At 43.4% G+C, this 24,658-nt stretch overlaps 1 protein-coding gene across 3 annotated transcripts in view; it reads left to right on the top strand.

The window, feature by feature from the left end:
- Positions 1-24,655, top strand: part of scap (SREBF chaperone) — a 36,301-nt gene extending 11,646 nt beyond the window's left edge. For all 3 annotated transcript variants that reach the window (XM_087170200.1, XM_023393423.2, XM_087170199.1), the window contains exons 3-23: positions 25-145; positions 511-668; positions 1,526-1,746; positions 3,007-3,112; positions 3,641-3,813; positions 4,618-4,744; positions 6,917-7,029; positions 7,195-7,289; positions 7,614-7,712; positions 8,543-8,755; positions 8,851-9,236; positions 10,506-10,655; positions 14,108-14,309; positions 14,577-14,692; positions 15,234-15,786; positions 15,995-16,080; positions 16,491-16,573; positions 16,790-16,956; positions 17,169-17,249; positions 17,359-17,565; positions 18,744-24,655. In XM_087170200.1, coding sequence (XP_087026326.1) covers positions 25-145; positions 511-668; positions 1,526-1,746; positions 3,007-3,112; positions 3,641-3,813; positions 4,618-4,744; positions 6,917-7,029; positions 7,195-7,289; positions 7,614-7,712; positions 8,543-8,755; positions 8,851-9,236; positions 10,506-10,655; positions 14,108-14,309; positions 14,577-14,692; positions 15,234-15,786; positions 15,995-16,080; positions 16,491-16,573; positions 16,790-16,956; positions 17,169-17,249; positions 17,359-17,565; positions 18,744-18,989 — 3,703 coding nt within the window. In that variant the 3' untranslated portion in view covers positions 18,990-24,655. The remainder of the gene's footprint in view (positions 1-24; positions 146-510; positions 669-1,525; positions 1,747-3,006; positions 3,113-3,640; positions 3,814-4,617; positions 4,745-6,916; positions 7,030-7,194; positions 7,290-7,613; positions 7,713-8,542; positions 8,756-8,850; positions 9,237-10,505; positions 10,656-14,107; positions 14,310-14,576; positions 14,693-15,233; positions 15,787-15,994; positions 16,081-16,490; positions 16,574-16,789; positions 16,957-17,168; positions 17,250-17,358; positions 17,566-18,743) is intronic.
- Positions 24,656-24,658: the final 3 nt, after the last annotated feature.

Below are 24,658 nucleotides of genomic sequence, written 5' to 3'. Positions count from 1 at the left end.
TCTCTCTCTCACTCTCTCCCTCAGCTATCCGTTATTGAGGCTTCCCCTGCCTGGGACGGGTCCTGTGGAGTTCACCACAGGGGTGCGAGACTACAGCGTCCCTTCCCATGAGCCTCAGGGAGACCTCGGAGAACGGCCCGACTGGGTAGGAGAAGAGAAAACGCGTGCACACACGCTTATATACATCCCATCATTTTTAGTATCTGAACATCACTTTTGTCCCTATTCCTTTAACTGTAATCATTCCTTAACCCTGAATCCTGATCCCTCAATCTCAAACCTGAATCTGAACCTTGAAAGAACGTCTGTAAAGACGAAGTGTCGTCACGCTGAGAGTCGAAAACTGGTTCTTGGATGCAGGCATATGCAGACAAGTCTAACTGTAAAGATGAAGCAATGGCTCATGTCACAGTGGCAGGTTCAGTAGACTAAAACAGTCTTATGTTGTGTCTCAACGTGTCACCTACATGCTTGTGTGTGTGTGTGTGTGTGTGTGTGTGTGTGCTGTAGTATCGGGGTCCTCCGGTCGCCTACATCCAGCAGGTGTTGGTGAAGGCAGCCGTGTCTCCGTGGGACAGCAGCCTGGTGCCAGTGGACGTGTTTCGGTCGCCACTGGGTCGAGTCTTTAGCCTGCTGGAGGAGATCCGTAACCACGTCCACGCTGACAGGTAAACTTCAAATTTGAAGTTAAGTTAACGGAGTAGATACAAAGTATCATGAAGTGGAAATTCAAAGGTACAAGTACCTTTTGAATTTGGAGTGAAACACAATAAAGTACCTCAGTAAAAGTTACTTTCCGCCACTGCAGATGAAAATCCAGACGTTCATAATTCTGCTTTATGAACTCGCAACAGAGTAACATGGTCATGGTCATAGTCACGTTTTAATAAATATACAGAAGAGAAAAGCTGCAGATCCTCACATCCTTTTTTTCTTTCTTGAAACAATCACTTATCAAAACTTTTGTGAATTAATTTGTTATTTGAATAATTATCCTTAGTGGTAGTGAAGACAAACTCAGTATTGAACTTTATCTCAGTGGTGTCTGTCCTCCACCAGTTCAGAGTGAACCCATGAACCCAAAACTCTTTTCCCTTTTTCATGTGTGTGGAAAAAAAAGGAAAAAAACATCCATGACCTTGACTTATGAAGAAGAAAGCTGGACTTCCAGCAAACATCGATCAGTTGTAAACCGTGAGGTGTGTGACTCTGTGGGGCACGTGCTGTGCAGCGACGCTCTGTTTGACAGCTGCTCTGTCCTGAGCGCTGATATGAGCCTCATGTGTGGGACACTTTGTTTTTTTGCTGGAAAGCTGCAGAGAGCCGCTAAAACTTTTTCCCCCAAGAGTCAGATTAATAGCACGGGACTTCCCTTGTGTAATTATCATTAAATTAAACATTAAAATTTAAGATAATTAATAGATTAATGTTCTGTCTTGCTTGGTGTCTGTGAGCTTTGTTAATAACAACTCCTCCTTCCTGTCACCTCCTCTCCTCTGTCTTCTCCTCGTCTCTCCTCTGTCAGCTCCGGGGTTCGCAGTCTGGAGACGTTATGTCTCCAGGTGACAGACCTGTTTCCAGGGTTACGGCGGATGCAGTCTGTGCTTCCAGAGCACGGCTGCCTGCTCGTCTCTCCCGGCAACTACTGGCAGAACCAGCGGGAGCTGTTCGACTTGGACTCCGACCTCCTCAAGACCATCCAGAAGCACGAACCCAAAGGCCTGCACACCTCGGCCACACTGCGAGGTAGGTAGAGATGAGGACTACTGACACGCTCACGGACAAAATAAAGCATTCTGGGATATTTAGTCGAAGGGAGAAGATATGACTTAAGTTTTGTGACTTTTAAAGTTCTTAGAGACGAACAAAAACAGAGCACTTTTAATTCTAAAGTCAAGAAAAGTAAAGTTGACGTTTTTGTGCTTCCATTAAAAATTTGAATCTTTCACTTTTTCTAAATCCTCCTGATGTTTTTCTGTGTGAATCTGTTCTGAAAGGCTCAATGTTTTAAGGCTGAATTTATGTACAGTATTTCTAACAGATGATGAACCTATTTGAACTCCTGACTTAGCGCTGGTGAACATCATCCACTAGTACAATACGTGTGTTGTTGTCAGACTGTTCCTGAAGGTTTTAAGACTTACTCGTGGCACCGTTTTTACATTTTTAGAAATTCTGACTCCTCTGGTTTAGCTTGCTCCTTGTCCCGTGCCGTGAGATTACCCACCAAATCCAGCCTGAACTGTAGGCGTTTTATCGTCTGGTGGAGGCAGCAAGTCTCAGAAATGTCAGAAGTGGAGTTTAGTCCTTTTATTCTCGACTGCCTCGTTGGAAGGAGCCTGCCATCATTCAGCAGGAGTAATTGTAGGGAGGTAGTGAGTGGAAGATTAGTGGTATCAGCAAACTAAGAGGCTTTTATGTTGACGGAGAACATGCAGTTTCATTTCCTTGGGAACTTATTAAATTCCCTGAAAACTTTACCCACTGACATAGTGAACCACATCAGCGTCCCCTGGCTGCTCAAAGCCAGCTCAGCGTTCTGCCTCAACCTCCAGCTCCAGTGATAGAGAGGTGGGAAGCTTATTCTGGAGCTGGAGTCAGGAACAGCTCGGCTGCCAGATACAGTCAGACTGATACCGTTGTTCACACTGAGCTGAGGGACGGCCAGTCACACTGCCATGGGAAAGTTGTGAAGTATATCCCAGCAGCCCCCAGCCTCCACAGGGCACCCAGTGTGAGTGTAAGATTAAAAAGGGAAGATGTGAAATTGAGTTGTTAGTTTAGCGTTTCTGCGGATGATCTGATATCGGCACAGAGATCTCAAGCTTTCTAAAATAACAGTGCTGGCTTGTGTTAATCAGGTTTTACACAAGTAATACACTGTAGTAGAAATGCCAGTGTTTGACAAGTGACTAATGGATGTTATTTGCGCTAATGTGTTGCAGTATGTGTGTGTATTTTGAGAATTATTAATATTGTGTGTGTGTGTGTGTGTGTGTGTTTCAGACCTGCTGTTTGGCGTCCCTGGGAAGTACACAGGCGTCAGTCATTACAACAGGAAGAGGGTGGTGACGTACACGATCACTGTGGTGTTGTCCAGCTACGATGCGAGGTGAGTTACATGTGCAGTGTAGCGTGTTGGTGCAGGTTCAATTGAAATTGAATAGATAGAGAATGAAAGAGTCGCATTTCTTTTGTCTTTTCTTGTCAGTGTTTTTCCCTTTTTATGTCGCAGTGTAAAGAAGACTGACTTAACGTAACGTCAGCTTTGATAAATGCCCTTTGTTTGTAATTACATTTCTTTCAGGGACATTTTTCTTTACATGTCCCTAACTGGTTTGTTTTCCTCTGAAGCTGCAGGCTGCGTTCATTATGGCTGTGTGCTCACTGTGACTTGTGTAGCATATAGATTCCAAGGCTTAGTTTAACAAGCTTTACTTTAGTCTCTTCTCACTGCATTATAGACTATGAACTATGAGGTTAAGTGCTGGGTTGCTTGACTGAGCTTCTCTTCTTTTACCAGAAGTTTTTGACAGGTACAAATTTAAAGGGTATTTGGTCTGACAAAATCAATCAGTGGGCTGGATCTGCAGTGCCGCCGCCACCGCCGCTGATGATCTTGATGTCTGTGTGTGTCCAGGTTCCTGAGCAGCCTGCGGGCGCGCCTGAAGCAGCTCCACCCGTCGGCCAACTGCAGCCTGAGAGACGACCACATGGTTCACGTCCACTTCAAGGAGGAGATCGGCATCGCTGAGCTTATCCCGCTCGTCACCACATACATCATCCTTTTTGCCTACATCTACTTCTCCACACGTCAGTCCAACTCCCTGTCTCTCTTGCTCTGTGTATCTTCTTCCACCATGACTATTTTTTTTTCCTTGTTTGCACAATCGCTCAATCTTTGAAAGGTGCCAAAGATCCAGACTCATGCATGCTGCAACCTTTGTATGTGCACGTGCGTTTGTGTGCCAAGGTTGTTCCTGTCTGGTGCAGGGATAATCCTCACACAGGAACATTGTACACCGCTGCAAGAATGCACCCGGCTAACACCTCAGCAACTTGCCAGTACAAACATTAGTTCAGGCAACAAACACACACACACGAGAAGTACACAAAATTAATATTTACACTCAAGCCGATTAGTCGATTCACATATGGGACCTTGTTCAGCACATTTTTTTCAACTTTTTTCAACTGTAATTTGAAAAAAATAACCAAAAGTTCTGTTGTAACTGCATTTTTTTGTCATTTTACTTCCATTTATTTCGATTTTTAACACATTTACTTACAAGTTTTTTTATTTTCTAGAATATTTTTGCTTGTCTAGCTTTAAATTACACTCCCTTTATGTTAATCAGTTGCAAAGAACATTGTATAGCTATATCAGGGATTTCAGAATTAGTATTTGAATGCAAAACCCTCTTATGCTTTTTGGCCAATGGAAGATTTCTGAAGGTTAATTAAGTCTTAAAATATTTTTGTGTATTTAATGGTGAATTAGTCTCTTTAAAAAGGAGAACGTCTGTCCTCGTGTTAAATACTTACAATAGTTAATGTAACGGTTGTGTGTGTAGTTACAGTGTCCTGCCCTTAACGTGGCTCCTTTGCTCCCTGCAGGTAAGATTGACATGGTGAAGTCTAAGTGGGGTCTGGCTCTGGCTGCTGTGGTCACGGTCCTCAGCTCTCTGCTCATGTCTGTGGGGCTGTGCACACTGTTTGGACTGACACCCACACTCAATGGAGGGTAGGAGTGCCCTCTCTTTTTCCCCACATACTAATGTTTTGGAAGATTATCTGAGAGATATTGCGAGCAAGAAAAAATTGGTTTGTAGCTTTAAACTGGAAGCAAAAGAATGTGGAGACGAAAATATCTCAGCAATCACTGGATGGATCGGTATGAAATTTTGTACAGACGTTCATGTTTCCAAGAGGATGAATCCCTCTGACTTTAGTGATCCTCTGACTTTTCCTCTAGCGCCACATTTTTTGGTTTTAGTGAGACGATCAGACAATTATTGAACGCATTTCCAGGAAGTTTGGTACAGATACTCATGATGCTTTTCATTTAGCATCAAGTTAAAATCTTAATTTGGTTTATGATCAAATACACAGCTAATGACATTTCCATCAAGCCCAGCTGTACTTTGAGTTTAGTGCTAGTTTGTAAATATATGAATGCTAACATGCTAAAGTAAAGTTAAATGGTGAACAAGATACATTGTCATTGCGAGCATGTTAGCATGCTGAGGATTCAGTTCGACCACCTCTGTGTTGCTAGCACGGCTGTAGACTCTTTGTCTGGTTGTCAACATGTATCTTACAACTTGTGTCGCACATGAACTGTTCTTCAGTAGAAACCAGAACAATTCAGTCTCATAAGTCACAGAAAATGAAATGAATTTAGCTTCTGGTTCAGAGTTGAAAGAATTTCTTTATGTGCTGTTAGATCGTCCTCATCATGTCCTCTGACATTCAAATGTATCCTGTTAATATTTACTGCCCCAACCGGCCGTTACTGTTTCATCATCATCTCTTATCTTATTCACAGAAAGCCCAGAACAGGTCTACCTACACTAACACACACACACACACACACACACACACACACAACACACACACATACACACCAGCTTATTGATTTCCCATTTCCTGCATTGACTTAAATGGATTTGCGTTAATGTTTACAGCAACTTGGCAAAAAGTCAGTGGGTTGGTGTGGATGAAAAAAAAGGGATGGGGGGGCATGGAAGTGGGTGGGGCCATGTGAGGGGGCGGGCATATAGCCATGTTGACATTTTATGGTCGTCCAATGATTTCAGGAATATTAGAAAGCAGACATCGTGGCGTGATAACGGCACACTGTTGTCCAACCACTGACCACGATCCATGCAAGTCCGCTGTGGGCGGTGCGTGTACCGTGTGTGTTTGCATAAACACACATCAAGGCTGACACAACCAAGCTATGCAAACTTCACATCCAGGCTGCTGAGATAGTGGTAGTGTGTGTGTGTGTGTGTGCGTGTGTGTGTGCACGTGCGTGTGTATGTGATAGGTAACTGTGTTACTGAGTGCCTCTGATGTAACATGCAGAGCTGTTGACTCCTCTGTGACCCAGTTATACACTTACTTCTATAGCACAAGCTTATCTCTACGCTCACACTAATCTCTCTCTACTCTCCATCACACAGATATCCCCGGCAGACAATTACCAAATATTGATAAAGAATTCTGAACATAGGAAAATAAAAAGCTCACGTTCACTGTCACTGTGACCAATAAATGACATGATTCACTCGACTTTACTGTCAGTTAACATTGATGGTCACACAGTTCATTCAAAAGCAGCACAGCTTCTGGAGGATTGCGTCGTTGTGGGTGACACACAGTTTTGAAAAGAAATTGATTTCACACACGTACAAGTCCAGAAAATTAATATTCACTTTCTTAAAGACTTTTATTTCAAAAACTAAAACTGTGCCTGAGTATCAACAGTTATCTCCAGATTCAGAAATGCAGCATCTGAAACACCATTTCCTTATGTAAATCAAACATGGAGTTTTACAATATAATGATTTTCAGAATTAGTATTTGAAGAGAATTATGAAGGTTGAAATATCTATGATTAATTAAAAGTGTTTAGATCAAGTTCAGTGTTTTAAAAGTTTATTCATTCGGGTACAATGTTGAATCATAAAATCTAAATTCTTCATTGAGCTCTTTAACAACATTATTATTTCTCTCTCTTGTAAAACAGGGGGATTAAAACCACAACCACCTCAGGGAGGAAAAGTCTTTCCACCGAACTCAGCTTCCACCTTTGCCCTCCTTGCTTGTTGTTCCTTGTAACGTTGATAAAGTGAAACTTACTTCTTTTTGTTCCCCAGTTTGTAACTGTTCTGCTGTTTCCTCTCTGCAGGGAGATTTTTCCTTACCTGGTGGTGGTGATCGGCCTGGAGAACGTCCTGGTCCTCACAAAGTCCGTGGTCTCCACACCTGTTGACCTCGAGGTCAAACTCCGCATTGCTCAGGGTGAGGACAGAGTGTGTGTGTTGACCAGCCATTAGTTTCTGACTCATATGATTTTTTAGTAACCACCAAATAGTTATTGCTGTTCTTTTCTGAAGGCGTTACTTCATAAACTGGCATATTAATTATCTGGTCTTTGTTTTTAAACGTTGCTCTGTCTCTCTGCAGGCCTCAGTAATGAGAGCTGGTCTATCATGAAGAACATGGCCACTGAACTGTGCATCATCCTCATCGGATATTTCACTCTGGTGCCAGCTATCCAGGTAACGGAAACACGTTTTGAATCGTTCAATCAGCAGAAACAATGAATAGGAAATAACAGTGGGACAGAAAATAAATACCAACATGTGGTATGAAAACAATAGGGGGAACTATGAGAACATGAGAAGACACATTTCTGTTCCCACCAGGTTTTGTGAGTCCTACTTGTAGAACGTGACAAAATATTAGAGCTAACTCAGAACTGTTAGCAGCAAGCTACTGTGTGAAGCTAGCTAGCTCTTCATCACACCACTATGCTAACACGTGATTAGCTCATTAGCCTGTGCAGTGGTCTGATGTCTCTGTTGGTCCCTGTGTTTTTTCAGGAGTTCTGTTTGTTCGCTGTCGTGGGGCTGGTGTCTGACTTCTTCCTGCAGATGTTCTTCTTCACCACAGTACTATCTATAGACATCCGCCGCATGGAGGTACGAACTCACACACACACACGCCACACACACGCGCACACACACACACACACACACATCTGGCTTATAATTCTTGAGGGAATCAGTGTGATAATCAAAGACAAAAATCTGAAACCTTAACACAAAGAAAACATGGATGTGGGTCTGACACACACAGACACACACACACACACACACAACCTTCCTCATGAGCCGATGCAGGATGTAAAAAGGGGGTCAGGTGGCGGTCACAGGCCCACATACATTCACCACATAGTTTTCAGATTACCGGTTTCCCACATGTGCACTTCTCATTTAAAACCCCTTAATGTTCTACTGTTGGTCTTCTTTTCCTGTCACACACATACTGAAACCTTTCACTGGTGTTTAGCTCAGTGTCTGGCTAAATCAGCATTAACACCATAAACCCATACATTTCCATACACAGCAAAACACAGTGTAAAGTACTCTTAAACCCTTAATACTTTGACGGAAATGTGGTTTATGTAAAATATGTAATTAATGGCTGTACCATTACCATTTTTCTAATTGTTTACAAGATTAAATTGCTTGTTTTATTCCAACTAATGGTCCCAAAATCAATGTATATGCCATGTTTAGTGATATAAAACACTGGAACGTAGCAGGTACTTTGGAGAAGCTTGAACCAGATGAATGAGTTTCACACTTGGCAGCAGAGAAGAAGGATGAATCAGCTGATGTTGTTTCTGGCAGGAATCAAACTCCTCCCACTGTTTGGCCTCAGATCTTCACGACTTCGAGTAGAAAAAAATGTGTTAAAAAACCATTTCACGTGAACAAATGTCTAAAACAACATCATTCCCCTGCAGCTGGCTGACTTGAACCGCCGCCTGCCGGCCGAAGCGGGGCTGCCTCCGCCCAAGCCGGGCCCGCTGCGTACACGCGAGGTGCCCCCTCCACCGCGACCCTCCCCCCACACGATCACCCTGCAGACCCCGGCCTTCAGGAACCTGAGGCTCCCCAAGAGGCTGCGCGTGGTGTACTTCCTGGCCCGCACTCGCCTGGCTCAGCGGATCATCATGGTGAGAGATTTGTTTTTCCTTTCTGCGGCGCTTTGCGTGTCTGGACTCGTTGTGTCACCAACCGATTGTTAACATTCATTTTTTCTGCTTTCCAGGTTGGCACGGTGATCTGGATCGGCATCCTCGTCTACACCGACCCAGCCGGGATCCGCACCTACCTGGCCGCGCAGGTATCTGAGCAAAGCCCTCTGGGAGATCCGGGAGGGGGCGGCCTGCCTCCTCACCTGGGTGTGGCCCCCGTCTTCCGTGGAGGAGATCCCACCAGCACCCTCAGTATCCACCCCGCGCCGGATCCGACTCCCTTACCCGAGAACCAATCACAGGGCCACCATGGCTCGGCCAGGACGGGGCCCCTCCCCCAGCCCCCGCCTGCGGTGCCTCAGATCGCCTGGGGGGCGGAGGACGAGGAGGGTTGGAGGAGACTGTCCTTCAGGCACTGGCCGTCACTCTTTAGCTACTACAACATCACTTTAGCCAAGAGGTGAGAGGTGCAGGAGACTTGTCTGTGTTGATCAGTGTCAGGGACCGAGCAGAAAAATAATGTGCATTTTTTATTTACAAAGAGCAAAAAAGGAAAGAAAAAATACTTCAAAACTATAATTCTGGGCCCATTAAAAAAGGTTGACGCAGTACTCAAGACTGTAAACACAGAGGAGACGTATATAGTGTCTGATCAGGCCATTCAGACACACACAGGGGGATAGACTAAGACACAACCATGCAAACTACAATAACCAGAAAGCATGCCAGCATAGTGCTACACCATATTAACTGTATTGAAACAAATAAACTCAAACAGAATTGTCAAAGTATTAATAAAAAAAAAAAAATGAAACTAAAAGACACTGGCCCGTCCCACGGTGCTGGAGGAACATGGTGAAGTCCAATTAGTAATCAGCCCCATTTAAGCAGGTCTGATGGAGCTGGGACTCCAGCAGCAAACCCCAGGAAAGTTAACTAAATGCATACACTTCAAATAGATAACTATACTGTCAGATATTGCTAATAAAACTGTACTGTACGTTATATCCAACCAAAAACCTGTGTGCAGTTATTTATCTGTTTGTATATGGACACTTTGAGTGTCATGCTGAGAAAGAAAGACTCTTAAAGTAAATAAACAAATGAAAAGCGTTACCACTGTTCAATGTGTGGCTGCTGCTGCTGCGGCCATCACAACCACTCACAGTGTTTTGAACTTTTTTAATTTAAGATTTAAAAAGTTGTTTTTTTTACCCAAAAACAAATGAGTCTATTTAGATCGACAAATAACTGACAAATGACTGAGTGGATGTGATAACTGGGTCAAGATAACATCAATGAGCATAAGCTCATTTACAAGATGATTTCCTCCTTTTTTAAATCCCTTAAAATCCAATTTTATCCAAAAGAAAAAAAAGGGATTAACACATGGTTTCATTTACATGACTGCTGCTAAGGTTGGAAAAATCAGCTTATTCCACATTGTTTATATATTTATGTTTTATGTGTCATGTTATTCCAGCTGCTCATCGAAGCTTTACGATGTGAAATATTCAAACTCGAGTAGATTTTGTTCTCAGCAGCAAAGATGAGGCCGCGCAGTAACAGAAGTCACTGATGTGATCGTTTCTATCTAATGACCCAACTAACTTCCCTAAGATGGGGCATAATCAATGAATTATGATTCAGGTTTTAATGATGTCATAAGCCAGAAACATGTTTTCAGGTTTTGTGACAGTCTCTCTGTTGCTGTTTGTCCATTTCCCAGGTACATCAGCATCCTGCCCGTCATTCCCGTCACCGTTCACCTGAGCCCCCAGGAGGCCGTCGAGACGCGCCACCCTCAGGACACGAGACATCCTCCGCCATCCATTCCCAAAGTGTCTGCAGATCTACAGACTGACCTCACCCTGTACAAGTCAGTACTCCAACACACACGCACATACAGCACACACCATTCGCACACATTGCTCTACTGTCCCAATGCTTCACACCAGACATCACAACACTGTGGTGTCATGGTACTCAAGCTCTTAAAATGAGTCAGCCCTAATTAAAGAATATGGTTGTAAATATGCAAATAATCTGATCATTGACCAAAATATCTTTTATTTTTTATCAGTATAGTTTTTATGGCTGATATAAACTCATGTTCTTCAGTTTATATCGTTTGTTCAGTGTCTATAAAAGTGTTCATCTCCTTTGACTCTCTCTAACCAGGCTTTTGTTTTTTTGCCATAAATTGATCAGTTTGGGAAAAAAAAGAAAGTTTATTTGGAAACTGCACCTTGTTTTTAAAGGCCACAGAACTTAAAGCTGTGTGGCCTTTGGGCGTTTCCATCAGGCTGTCACTGAACGACTTGCCCAGTGGACATTGAAACCTCCGGTGAAGTCCCCTCTGCAGCCGGAGCAGTAAAGCAGAGTAGAGTCCAAGGTCGTGTGGCGCGCTCACGTTTGTAACTAGCACAGACTGAAGGCCATCTCTTGACTGGGAACTAATGACACATATTCTGATAAATTATGATTATTTTTCTTTGCTTTCAAGTTGTCGTCACTGAAACGGAAAGTTCTACAGAACCTGTGGGGAAACCTGTGTTTTCTTTCACGGGGTACAATGTTGAGAAACACAGTGTTATAGGAACCTTTCCTTTTATAATAAAAGATGTTCCATGTTTGACGCAGGGATGCATGTGCAAGTGTCAGTGTATCAAGTGTCACCGGAGTGAGTGTTTTCTTATCTGATGCAAAAATAAAGACAAAGAGACAGAACAAAGAGAAAGGCAGGGCTCTTGTTATTTGTACCTTCAGCAATATTGACTCTCTGACTGGACCAGCCTGGTGGACTGGTTGCTTCGAAGACACCAGTTGATCTGTGGTGTAACAACAGAGAGGACGCTGGTTTATCCTGTGGACATAACCAGAACAGTTAAACAGACCAGTTGCTTAATATATATTGTTTGTTCGAGATGTTTCTTGACGGTTTTCCAGTTTTTCCAGCTGCAGAGTTTTTCCAGCTGCAGGGCAGCAAGCTTCTGTAAACGTGTCCAACATTTAATCTAATTTTACTTCACTTTCACTGTACTTGCCTCAGACTGTGTTGAGGGACTTTTTTCCTCTTTATAGTGACAGCTCTTTCTGTCACCACTCTAACAGTTATTTCTGGCTGCGGTGCAACTGGAAAACCTTCATGTTGGAAAGAGCGTTGCGTTACTGTGTTTTCTAGCGCCACTCTTAAAGTGATTGATGATCAGTGTCTGATTTGGAAGCCTGTGAACTAGAAGGAACGATCTATATACTATATTTATCTTAAAGGGAAATTCACGTCTCACACACTTTGTTTGTCAGGTTTTTTTTTTTTAAAGTTCAGTGTCATTTTCTACTGACATAACATTTTACAATTCATTTATCACCCCACACACTTTCCCTCACTGCACACCAAATCTCAGGGTCTGGAGTTTAGCTTTCAGTGAGCTGGCAGCGCCTTGTTGTGTAAGGCGGCGTGTTGTCACCCTTCACTGCCAAGTGGAAGGTTGAGTTCTTCGTTTCATCTCTGGACAGTAGATACGAAGGTTATCAGCCGAAGCTGGGTCAGGGTCGTGACCTTCACAGCGGGGGAAGTAGCAGCTGAGTTTATGGCTTGTTTAGATGACCCTGAGACGGAGAGAAGGCCAGTGTGATAAAGGCGAAAACATGCTGTTACAACGGGGTCAGAGCAGGTTGCAACACCGTGAGATGCAGGTTTGAATGTGTTCTTGTTGCTTGCAAGTTGTCTAATTAAAGACTGAAATACAGATCAAGTGAAGCTGCAACGTTTATTTGATTTAATTCGATCAAACATTTAACTGGCAACAGTTTTGATTATCAACATAATTGCCAAATACTTTCTGATTCCTGGCCTTTTCTTCTTCTAATCTGTTCAGGTTCGGTGACACTGTGAAGAGTCTGTAGTCAGATTTTCCATAAAAAGTCTGTGTGTGAGTTTCATCTGTTTAAACTGGGAACAGCCAGAACCTGAATCTCTGTAAATATTGCAACAAACACGTACACACACGGCCGAGCGCTTCAACCTCTTAAACACTGAAGGGACACAGTGTGCGTTCCCTTTTTCGGTAACATAAATGTATAACGATAAATAAATCAACCTTCCACATTGTGCCAAGTCACAGCTTTCAACAATTTTTTTTTTTTTTTCATTGTTAACACAATATTTCCAGGCACTGACTCAGAATCAGATTTCTGACTGTGTGTTCGTGCTGCAGCTCCATATGCGGCTCGACAGGGTTGATGGAGCTCAGCTGCTGCCAAGATCAGTTTTGATTGGCTCTGGAGTCGAGTTTGAACCGGCCTGAACACACTCGAAGACCAAGACAGAGCTAAAACAGAGTGAATATTAGACTTACATACATCACATGCGACATTAACACGACTCCAGATGAAGAATCTGTAACTGCTGGAAAACTAACTCATATTCACTTGTTTCCACATCATTCAACGGAAGTTAAATTACGTCTAGAAGATCAAATCATTTTGTTTTGCTCTGGAAAAGGCCAATGAATGAGCTTTTTATGAGTCTTATTAACTTTAATTTACAAACCCTAATTCGTTTATAATTGAGCTTTGTGAGCATAAATAAACAACTAATTCTTTATTCGTGCTAAAACTTAATTATAAGTGTGATTGCCTGTTAAATGGCTATGGCTCAAGTCCAGACATGCAGCGTGTCACCTCCCAGCTCGCTCTCTGCTGCTTTCTTTTTCTATTTTGAACTGTAAATAGGCAACAAAAAAGGAATGAAAGAAAATGGTTAAAAACAATAAGAACAAAAACACAACTCTCCATCTTAAGTTGTTTCTGAATGACACAGTGTGATGTGCGTTGGCAGGCTGCTGACATCAGGTCCTTGCAGGCTTGTCTCAGAACAGTTTTTATGGACTGGTATTTCAGGCAGAGTGGGGTCACACACCTCCGGCAGGTTTCATCGTCACAGCTCTGCCACATTCCTCTGGAGAGAGCAGAGCGGGCAGAGCTGCCGTGAGATGCTCAGAGCCGTCACTTGTCATTTTTTCCCCCTTTTTCTTTGTGTTTTCTCAAACAGAAAAGGCTGAGCACCGTGAATTCAGCTTTACAAACACACATGCAGCCAATAGACTCATACTGTCCACAGCAGTGATGAGTGATGAATGTTGAGTGTAGAGATCTGAGAGTGAAGACTGAGTGCGAGTGTTCGTTTTATTATTATTATATTATTATTATTATTAAAGTCGTATTACAGTCATGGACTTGGTTGGTTGCACTGGGCAGTTACACAGTGTAAATGTGCATCATGGTATAAATGTTGCCCATTGTGATGCTTGTCCCTCTTCCCGTCAGGGTGGCGGCTCTGGGCCTGGCGGCGGGCGTCCTGCTGGTCCTCCTGCTCTTCTGTCTCTACCGCGTCCTCTGCCCGCGTAACTACGGACAGAACGGTGTGGCCCACGGGCGCCGGCGCCGAGGGGACCTGCCCTGCGACGATTACGGCTACTCGCCGCCCGTCAGCGAGATCTCGCCGCTGCTGTTGAGGGGCCACAGCATGGTGAGAATGGAAACACATAACACACCGCACACCCGGATCAGACTGGTCAGAATGACAGCTGTCCGTCATCAAACAACCTGCAGTGGAGACTTTGGCTGATTTAAAGCCTCTATGAATAGAATTTGAACATTTCAGACTTTGTTATTTCCAATCAGTGGGTTCAGTCACAGGGTGCTGGCACTAAACAAAAGAATTATCACATGTAGGTTGTAAAAATGTCTTTGTTTTCATCAGATCAAGTCAGTTTTGGTTCTTTCTGTCCCGCAGGACATCGAGTGTTTGGCCAGCGACGGGATGCTGCTGGCGAGCTGCTGCCTGGCCGGACAGATCCGTGTCTGGGACGCTCAGACTGGGGACTGTCTGACCGTCATCCCGAACCACGGGTGCGACAGTTTGTCCATAATTTATCAAACCTTTTTTTAAAATCTCCGTTGTTGACCGAAGCAAAAAGTGATTTCCGTTGCCGTCTGCTCCACACCCACTGATTTTATTATTTTATACAATTCATGTTTTCAGAGCTAAATAATTAAAAATAACGATCTCTTTGATAACCCAACCAAGACCAGTGTCTTTTTCTATCTAATTTAGAAAATTCAGATAATGATAAAAAGGCTATTTGCTCGTTTACAGAAACCCACAACATAAAGAAACATTTTTGACGAGGATCCCTTTACATTATTATTTTATTCTTATGAAAGAATTGTGACAAAGATATGAACATTTTATATTTCATAAATAAACCTGTGCTCTCTTGTGGTTAAACCATGTGATGGTGACGTCAGTAGATATTTCTGTTCCCCATCAGCTCACATATATTGATGAATAATATCAGACAGATCCATTTATCTCTGTAACTCTTATGATAAGTAATATTTGATGAAGCCTTGTAACTAACACTAACTGAGTACTGTGTCTCGGTTTCAGGCTGAGGCGGAGCAGCAGCAGCAGCGGTGGCTGCTGGGAGCAGCGGGATGGCTGGGATAGCATGAGCGGCGCCGCAGACCCCGAGGGTTTAGGCTCTGAGGGCTGCGACCGCTCCATCGGCGGTGAAGGCCTATCGGAGGACGAGGGCTACCCGCTGAGACGCCGCACCGCTCCCGCCCGGCCCACCCTGTTCACCGACCAGCCCGATCTCACCCCGCTCATCGACACCAATTTCACCTGTCAGCCGCCTTCGCACCTCTCCACGCCACCCAGGACAGGGTTTGACTTTGGAGGTCTGGTGGAGCGCGCCTACATGGAGCACGAGCCCCCCTCGCCCTCTGCCTACCCCTCTCCTTCCTCAGCCTCTTCCTCGCCACCCTCAGGAGCTAAACTCCAAAGAAGACCCAGCTTAGGGGACGCCGCCGGCCCCTTAACCCAGGAAAGGGCCTCCTCAGCTGGGACGCAGGCGACGGCGGACTGGGAAAGCTCAGTCTGGGCCATGGAGCTGAGAGGAAATCTGATAGCTGCTGGGAGGAGCAGCGGTAAACTGGAGGTGTGTAAAATAATGTTTGTAAGTTTACATTTGGATGCCTGAAGTGTTTGTTTGTACACAAAGCAAAAAATGGATGATGATGATGATATTTTGTTTTGTCTTGTGTCCACTGTGCGTCTGGGGACAGATCTAACATTGTGATGTCATTAGCTAAAATGAATACAATTAATTACTGTCCACTTTAAAACGGGTCTAAATGTGGTTTCAGCTGTGGGATGCCGTGGAGGGGTCGTTACGTTGCAGTAATGAAGACGGCGTCTCGGGGATCACGGCTCTGGCCTTCCTCAACAACAGGTTAAACACACACACACACACACACACACACACACACACACACACACACACACACACACACTAAAACACTTGGGTTGTTTGTGTGTTTGATGGAGATCTGAATGAGTTTTTGAAATGCTGGGTTTGGAGTTTCCGACTTTACTGCTGCTGTTCGTCGACATTTCATCACAATTTTTAAATTGAATTTTTCTTCATATATCACAAGCAGATTACATTAAAACTGTCTGGGGTATCAGCCAGTTGCCTATAAGTGAATATAAACCTAATTACAGCTCATGTGTACACCTGAAGTGAGACGTAACATGAATCCCTACACTGATGGTCTCTGGATATAAGCTCGGTCTCGCTGCACCGTGAAACCTGTCGTGTACTTGGTCCTGAGACGCCATGTTTCTCCTCTTCCTCCTCAGAATCGTAGCGGCTCGACTGAACGGGTCTCTAGATTTCTTCACTGTTGAGATAAACAAACCTCTGGGTCTGCTGCAGTACAGAGGTGAGACTCAACATCACATCTGTGTACAGATGTTTCACTGCCAAGTAGTGTTTTTATTTTGACCAGTGAGACTCTCTCAGACACTGAAAGTCTTATACGTTTCACACACCACACCCTTTTACATTTCCACTTAAATAAAGATTAAATAGGAGAAGAAATTGGTCTCAAGATTCCCCCGATACTTTATTGATAAAACTGCGTGTCCTCCTCCTGCAGGTGCCCCCGGGCGGGGCAGCATGCCTCCGTCTCCCTGTTACAGCAGCGAGGATGTGATCAGCCTCCAGCTCACGCGCTCCATACAGTGCGCTCACCAGAAGCCGATCACGGTGCTGCGAGCGGCCGCCGGGAGGGTCGTCACCGGCAGCCAGGACCACACAGTCCGGGTAACAGATGTGTTTCCTGTTTTTTACCCAGAGTTCCTGAGAAGGAAAAAAGCATCAGAGTCCTTGATCGTGTAGATTTAGTTTCTTTAGATTTACAACAGTTTAATCACATTCCAAATATATGACAAGCTGATTAATAACATCAAACATGACTAGCTAAAGACGTATATGTATAAAACCTTACAGCTCCTGTCTCTGTGATTGTTTGTCAGGTTTATCGTCTGGAGGACTCGTGCTGCCTCTTCACCCTGCAGGGTCACTCTGGAGGGATCACAGCCATCTACATAGACCAGGTCAGTCTGACACCCTCCCTACAAACACACGTAACACGTATAATAAAATGCATCTGTCTCGGTGAAGCCTGTAGTGTCCTGCGGTCATGATTTCCTGTCTCTCTCTCAGACGATGGTTCTGGCGAGCGGCGGGCAGGACGGCGCCATCTGCCTGTGGGACGTCCTGACTGGGAGCCGCGTCAGCCATGTTTACGGTCACCGTGGCGACGTCACCTCGCTGGTCTGCACCACCTCTTGTGTCATCAGCTCAGGACTGGATGACCTCATCTGTATCTGGGACCGCAGCACAGGGATCAAGCTCTACTCTATACAGCAGGTTCTGTACATGGGTGGTCTGCTCTCATGTCTGATCCTTATATATATGATTCCCCACCTTTTTCTGTGACCTTTTAATACAGACTGTTGACTTTATGCCCCGCCCATTCGTCTAATACGTCTAATATCTAAAATATACGGTAAAAAATGAAGCAAAGATTAGAGAGAAATGTACAAACTATTTTGGTAGCAGAATGTTAATTTCCTACCCTGGCCATAGTCTTGCAAACCTTTATTTATCTAAAGGCCAGTCATATTCTACAGTGTTGTTATTGTCAAATAATCCCATGTGAGGCCCGACACCTACTGGTTCTCACTGAAGACATACATGTTCAACAGTCGCCCACAGATGTATACTTCTGGAAAAAAAGCTTTGAGAGTGAATATTCGGTGGGGACTATTTTCAGCTGCAGATGAATACATGTTCTGTGCTCTAGTGGGTGTTTCCAGCAGCAGGACGGTGTATGTGGGATTCAGTCCAAATAAACTACAGTGCGTGTGTTCATGGCGATGAAGGAACATGTGTCCCAGGTTAACAGTGAGGCTCACTGATGTGTTTTTGGAAACTGCATCACAGAGGAACAAGAAATACATAAACTAGTGTAGGATACATACATTTTTGACTCTAGTCTCTTCATGGGATTTGTTGACAAGAAGAAAAACACAGGATATTGCCAGATTTATCCTTGAATGAACCTAATCTACTCATCTAAAATCTATTAATGAACCTAATCTACCTTAATCTACTGTCTCCTTGGGTTTTTCTTGGGACTTCCTGGTTTATTTATTTGATCACCTCCATATTCAAGTGGAATAATTCTGAATTCTCACAGCTTTACGGGAATGTACTTAAGTTTCCTAAAACGATTAGTTGATTAATTTATACACTGAGAAACACAAATGAATGCTGTCAGTATTTGATCAATAATTTAAGTCATTCATTCAGCAAAATGCCAAACGTACACTGGCTCCAGCTCCTGAGACGTGAAAACTTGATGTTTTTTCTTTTATATAATTGGAAACTTTGGTTTGTACGTCGGATGGAAAACGCAAACGCGTCGTCTTTAGCTCTGGGAGCTTGTGATGGAACGTGTAAATTCGAAATATAATAAAATAGAATAATCTCTATACTGTCCCTGGTGAGTTGGTCGACCTAACCTCTTCCTCTCTCCTCAACAGGAAGTGGGATGCGGGGCCAGTCTGGGAGTGATCTCCGAGTCCCTCCTGGTGACGGGGGGCCAGGGCTGCGTCTCCTTCTGGGACCTGAACTTCGGGGACCTGCTGCAGACGGTCTACCTGGGCCAGAGCAGCGACGGGCAGGGCGTCCGGCAGCTGCTGGTGCTCGACAACGCCGCCATCGTCTGCGACTTCGGCAGCGAGCTGAGCCTGGTGTACGTGCCCTCGGTGCTGGAGAAACTAGACTGAGGGAGGGATGGACGGCAAAGGTCGATGATGATGATGATGGTGGGAACACTCACTGAAAAAAAAAAACATGCATCAGAACATCCTTTTCCTCTTCATCATTTCTACTTTCCCACTTTCTTTTGCTTTTTTTTTTTGTTGTTGTTGTTGTTTCTGACACCGGGACGAGACACGATCATTACACCGGTTTCTTTGTGCACATGAGGCTTTTTTTTTTTTTTTTATAAGGGTGAGATGATTTTAGTGCACGCCTGGATGCAATGAGGAAGGAAAATCTGAACACTGTGCAACCTGCTGCATTTTATCGGACGGGGACCGGCCCTCGACACTGATGAGCTGACATTTAACGAGGGTCATGAGGTCCGTTCAAGAAAAGCTGGATGTTTCTCACCAGTCACCAGTTTGTGCTTTTCTTTTCTTTTCTTTTTTCTTTTTTGGTGTGTGTGTGTGTGTGTGCAGGCGTGTTTGTTTTTGTGGCTCTGCCCTCTATGCTGCTGATACGGGTGGGGCTTCACAGTAACCCCCCCACCCGCCCAGAGAGGAAGATAAAACTGTCTCCTTATTTTTTAATATTCCTGCTGCCTCGTTCGCTCGAGAGCAGCGACGGCGAGCTCGACGGGTTTACAAGCCTGTTGGGATGAGCTGAGCAGTTATACATAAATGTGTGTGTGTGTGTGTGTGTGTGTGTGTCTTGGAGATTGAATGATTGAATGAATGAATGAATTTAGGCCCTTTTTTTATGGCAAAACACTGCTGAGAACAAAAAAACTGATTGGTTATGAGTGAGATGTGTGTGAGGGAGAAGTGATGATTACTGTATAAAGTGAACCTCCAGCGGGGGCTGTTTTTATATGTATAAATCTATTATTTATTAGCGGTACATTTTTGAATAACAGTTTGTTTATGAATGGCTAATCCTGGCTCTTAAACGAGAATTTAATAATGCGGAGATAAATGTAAAGATGGTGATTGTCTGGGTTGGGGCACTGGTTATCAAATGATTATTCGTAATATTGAACTGGAAACACTGAAGTGTTTGTTTTTGTGAGGTAGGGGGCTGAAGGGGGAGAGATTCCTCCTTTGATCCCAGCCTCGGCCTCTGATTCTGGGGTTACTGATGCTGTACGAGGGGCCCCCGTGTGGCCCCTCTCTCCCCCGTGTGCTACACCTTCATCAGGCTACCTCCATTTTACAAACTGCTTGAATTTTTTGGACGACAATAGCGACGTCACCCTGCACAGGCGTCGTGTTTACATTGGCTACCGTATTTTCTTTTTTTTTTATAAATTGTGCCCTTTAGAGATTCTTTTAAAAATAACGGTTATCTACAACTGGTTCAACTTTTAACAGTTTCCATTTTTGCTACAAACGGTGACAAAAACTTACTTCACAACGTCCAACATCGGATCTCACAGTGCGTTTTCTAGTCATTACCATGTTGTTGATGCAGACTTGAGGAGCTGTCTTAAAAACCTGTTCACCTCTTTCTGCGGGGGGTCGGTGAAGATGTGGAGGAAGGCAAGTCAGTTTATCCACTGTACCCACATAAAGACTTGGTGTCTCTTTAAGTGTAACATATAATATGCTCCGTGGCCCGGTTCTGTTAGACAGTGTTCAGAGAGAGAGGAGGGGGGGGTATCATTTGACAAATTAACTACTGGATTGGATTAGAACAGCAATCATTAGTGGATTAATTGATCTACAGGGAACCCAACTATTTTGATAATCAGTTCATCCTGCAGGTCATTTTTCAAATGTGACAATTTGCTGCTTCTCCTTGTCTTACATGGTATTTCAAATGTTTTTGGACTGCTGTGCTTTAGTAAATTGTGATGGAAATTTTCCGCTGTTTTCGGATGTTTTAATAGATCAAACAGATTAGAACCCAACCGATGCTGAATTTTCAGGCCGGATACCGATTTCAGGGAGTAAAAAAAGTTCCTACACGTGTGTGTATGGCGTGTCGTCAGGATAAGGAAGCAGTGCTCGACCAGTTGAAGCTAAAGATAGTCTCTTATATAAACATATGTGCTGATACTGATATATCTGTGACAGTGAGTGTTAAACCCCTGTAACTTGTGGAAATATTTTCTATCAATTAGAAGATTGCTAACTGACATCCTCTAATTTGCTAATTCAGTTAGCGAGTTTCATAAAAAAGGTTCGTCAGGAGCCGGTTTCACAAAGACAGACTATAGTTTAGATGTAACAAATAGTCAGATTTCAAGTAGATGTCTAAATTCATCTGTTGCACAAAGCAGTTTAGACCTAGACCATCTTAAGCTGGACTGTAGTACAATGAATTCTGGGTAAATAAACAAGTAAAAAAAAAAAAAAAACGGCAGCTGAGCTCTGTTTACCCCAACAGAAAGTGTTTGTCTTCTGGAAGAATTCAACAATTACAAGGACGTTTTACTTGAAGAGTGAAACAATAAAAAGAAAAATCTGATTTTGGTCTCTAAAAACTCTTTCCCTTCTCTTTGCTCTCTTCATAACGATGTTAGCAAACCACAAATTATGAGCCATGTTTTCCTTTATTTTGTCGTTGAGTGCTCCTGGTCAGTGGCGGTGTCATTGCTTGTTACCATGGTAACATTGGGGCCTGAGTTAGCCTGGGGGAAAAGCTGTCTAATGTTTTTTTTTTAAGTTTAAAATTAGTCTGTCTTTATTTTTGTGATGCGACCAATTTAAGACCGGACCAACACAACAGACCAGTCTGAAATATCTTTGTGAAACTGGCCCCAGATGAGATAAAAATGAACTACTCATGGTGTAATCCAAACTGCACGTCGTTAGATCTTATTTTAGTCGGTGCCTGAACTTCACCTCCTCCCTCTGGTAACCTGCTGAGAGAGTGTAATCCTCCAGCTTTAAGACTTCTCCCTGTTTGACACCAACAACATCCAGAATGTATTTTCTCCAAATCATCCACCATCTACTGTATCTGCGTCTGTTGAATGTAGTCCCCAGAAGGTGTGACCAACAAACCTGTTCAAAAAAAAAAAAACAAAACAAAAAACAGCGACTAAATCCTTCACAGTATCGCATCGCAACACTAATTCAATGCACTGTTAACCCTCTCTGACGCATATGCTCACACACACTTGGCACAAATGCGAACATCAGCTTACGCACAGGAAACGTGGACGTACAACAAGTAGACATGAAAACCAAGTTCACACTGATGAGGGTCACAGGTCTGGTTTCACAGGGATGCAGCATCGACTAGTTTCTGTTCTGCACAAAACAAGCAGCTGAAAACGACAACTGTTGACCTGCAGTGTCAGTATTCACATTGTATACGTTTAGAGATACCGTTCATTCAGCAGGAAGCAGACCTGTGATCTCCCTGGCTCTGTAACCGTGTTAATGTTTTAGCTTTGTGTTTTCTGTTGTTAACGGTAGTCGAGAGAATTTTAGAAACGGAAAAATGTGTAGCTTTTAGATTTTGCCTTTTCAAACTTCTTGTTTTCTAGCAATGTGAATTTGAGTTCAAGCTAAAGTTAGACACTTTGGGGAAAAAATGTTTTTATCTACTTCCCGGGAGAGAGTTAAACGAGGAGATCAAAACCACGCTGTGATACAAAGCTAACGGTTCCAGGTAGCAGCTGGTAGGTTAGCTTAGCACAAAGACCAGAAACAGGAGGACACAGCTAGCCTCTGTCTTTGCCTCATGTATAAGTATTCATTCAGCTCACAGAGGTGACAACTGGTTTCTCTAAAAGATAATTGACTGATCTAATGTTCTTAAAGTGTTTTCAGAATCCTCAAAGACTCTTCTAATCATCTGGATGAAAAAATATTAAGTCTGCTGCTCGACAATAAAGATTTTTAACTCCCAAGTTACAATCCTGTGTCCTGGCCAAGCAGCCAATGAGCAGCCATCTTTGTTTTGGTCAGGAAACGGCGGCACAGAGTTAAAAATCTTTTCTTTTCTTTTTTTTTTTTATCACAGCAGCAGACTGAATATTTTTTCATCCAGATGATGAGAAGTGTCTTTGAGGATTCAAGAGATGACTTCTGAACAACTGTAAGAGCTTTTAAAATGACGTTGACCAAATGACCAAACATCACTGGTTAGTTATCCTTTACAGAAACCCGGACATGAATATATGCAGATACATGAGAGGCACTAACTGGGGATAGTAAACAGCTAGCTCGGCACTGTTGAACGAACTCTAATTAACCTAACAGAGCTTTCATTTGTTTAATTAATACAAAACCTGAAGTGTAATATTTTATTTTTATGTTTTACAGGGGTTATATAATGGACTTTTTCTTGGTCTGACAAGTTGCCAGGCAACTGTAACGTTATTAGTCGCAGCCAGGAATTAGCCAAGCACAAAACTGCAAATTCTCATTTTTACATTTGAGAGTTTATTCAAATTAAAGCAGCATGTTAGCATTTAGCATAGCTACTCTAGCTGTTTTCCTGTTTGTAGTTTTTGTTATTCACTTACCAGCAGGTGTTACACTATTTTCTGTTAAAGTCTGACTGCATGGATGTTACTCTGGTGGTTGGAATTACTGACATCAGTCAAAGTACATGACAATATTTAGTTTCCAGGCGCAGTAGGTTTCTGACACAGGTCTTCAGAACTTGTGACTGTTATTCTGCTCTGCTGCTATTGACCTATACCTGGACACTGCTGCATTCAGTACTTACCAGGTACGTGAGATTTCTCTCACCTTCGTGAAAGACTGAGTAACACCACACAGCTCTGTCAGGGGTCAACAGAAGCACAGCAGAACGAAGGTCAAAGTCTTCAGAACTTGTGACCCTAATGTGCCTGGAAATTGTTGGTCTTCCTTCCCACCAGGTTCGCACACTGAATATGCAACAACCACGTGTACAGAGTAACATCCATGTAGCAGCGTCCATGAATATGGTGTCACACTGGCTACAACTTCATATGACGCAAGAGTGCTGTCAGTCTTCTCACCCGCTGAACTCTGTCTGCTAGAAAGTGAATAAAATAATTTCCCTAAATGTTAAACTATTCCTTTAAAGGAAGGAGGGAGGGTCGGTGTAGCAATTTCAATTGAATCTTAGCTTCTTATGAATGTTTTGGTTCATTGCATATGGACTTGGCCTTGTAACAATCCATATCCAACAGTACTTTGTGAGGTCATGAATACGGTTTGCCCAGTTTATTGAAGTAAACCATGCTTGTTGTTGCTGTTCAGGATCAAACATACCTTTTCATCCTGTTGCTTTCACTCGTGCAGCTCTCACTGCACCATATCAGGAGTCTGTGGTTGCAGCCTTGACCTCCGTTTCTCCTTTTGAGTTGTTAAAGCAGGGAAGAAAAAAAAAGGAACGATTGTGTGGCAGCATCTTCATAATAAAAAGGCAGAAATCAGATATTTGAACACATGGTGGTCCACATCTGATCCTCCACCAGCTGCCTGAACAAGGAGAAATCATAGTCCGTGTTATTTCTCACGGTTTAGACCTCGGTCAGGAAAATCAGAGCTGTGACCAAAACAATAAATAAATCTATAACTCCCCATGTCTGCTCCTTTCCCCCCCTCCAGCCTCCTCCCTTCATTGGCAGGCTACAATCTACGCAGGCTGTAGTAGTGGAGGTAACTTATTTACTATTTTGTAACACAAAAAAGCGCAAGACTTTGTACTAATTTTCAAATAAAGAGGCTTTGATACCACACAG

Source organism: Seriola lalandi, unplaced genomic scaffold (genome assembly GCF_002814215.2).
Source record: "Seriola lalandi dorsalis isolate HSWRI2012SDOR001 ecotype SW California unplaced genomic scaffold, Sedor1 jcf7180002054934, whole genome shotgun sequence".
Classification (NCBI taxonomy): Eukaryota; Metazoa; Chordata; class Actinopteri; order Carangiformes; family Carangidae; genus Seriola; species Seriola lalandi.
The sequence above is the reverse complement of the archived record's forward strand: the minus strand, read 5'-3'. Positions and strand labels throughout refer to the sequence as shown.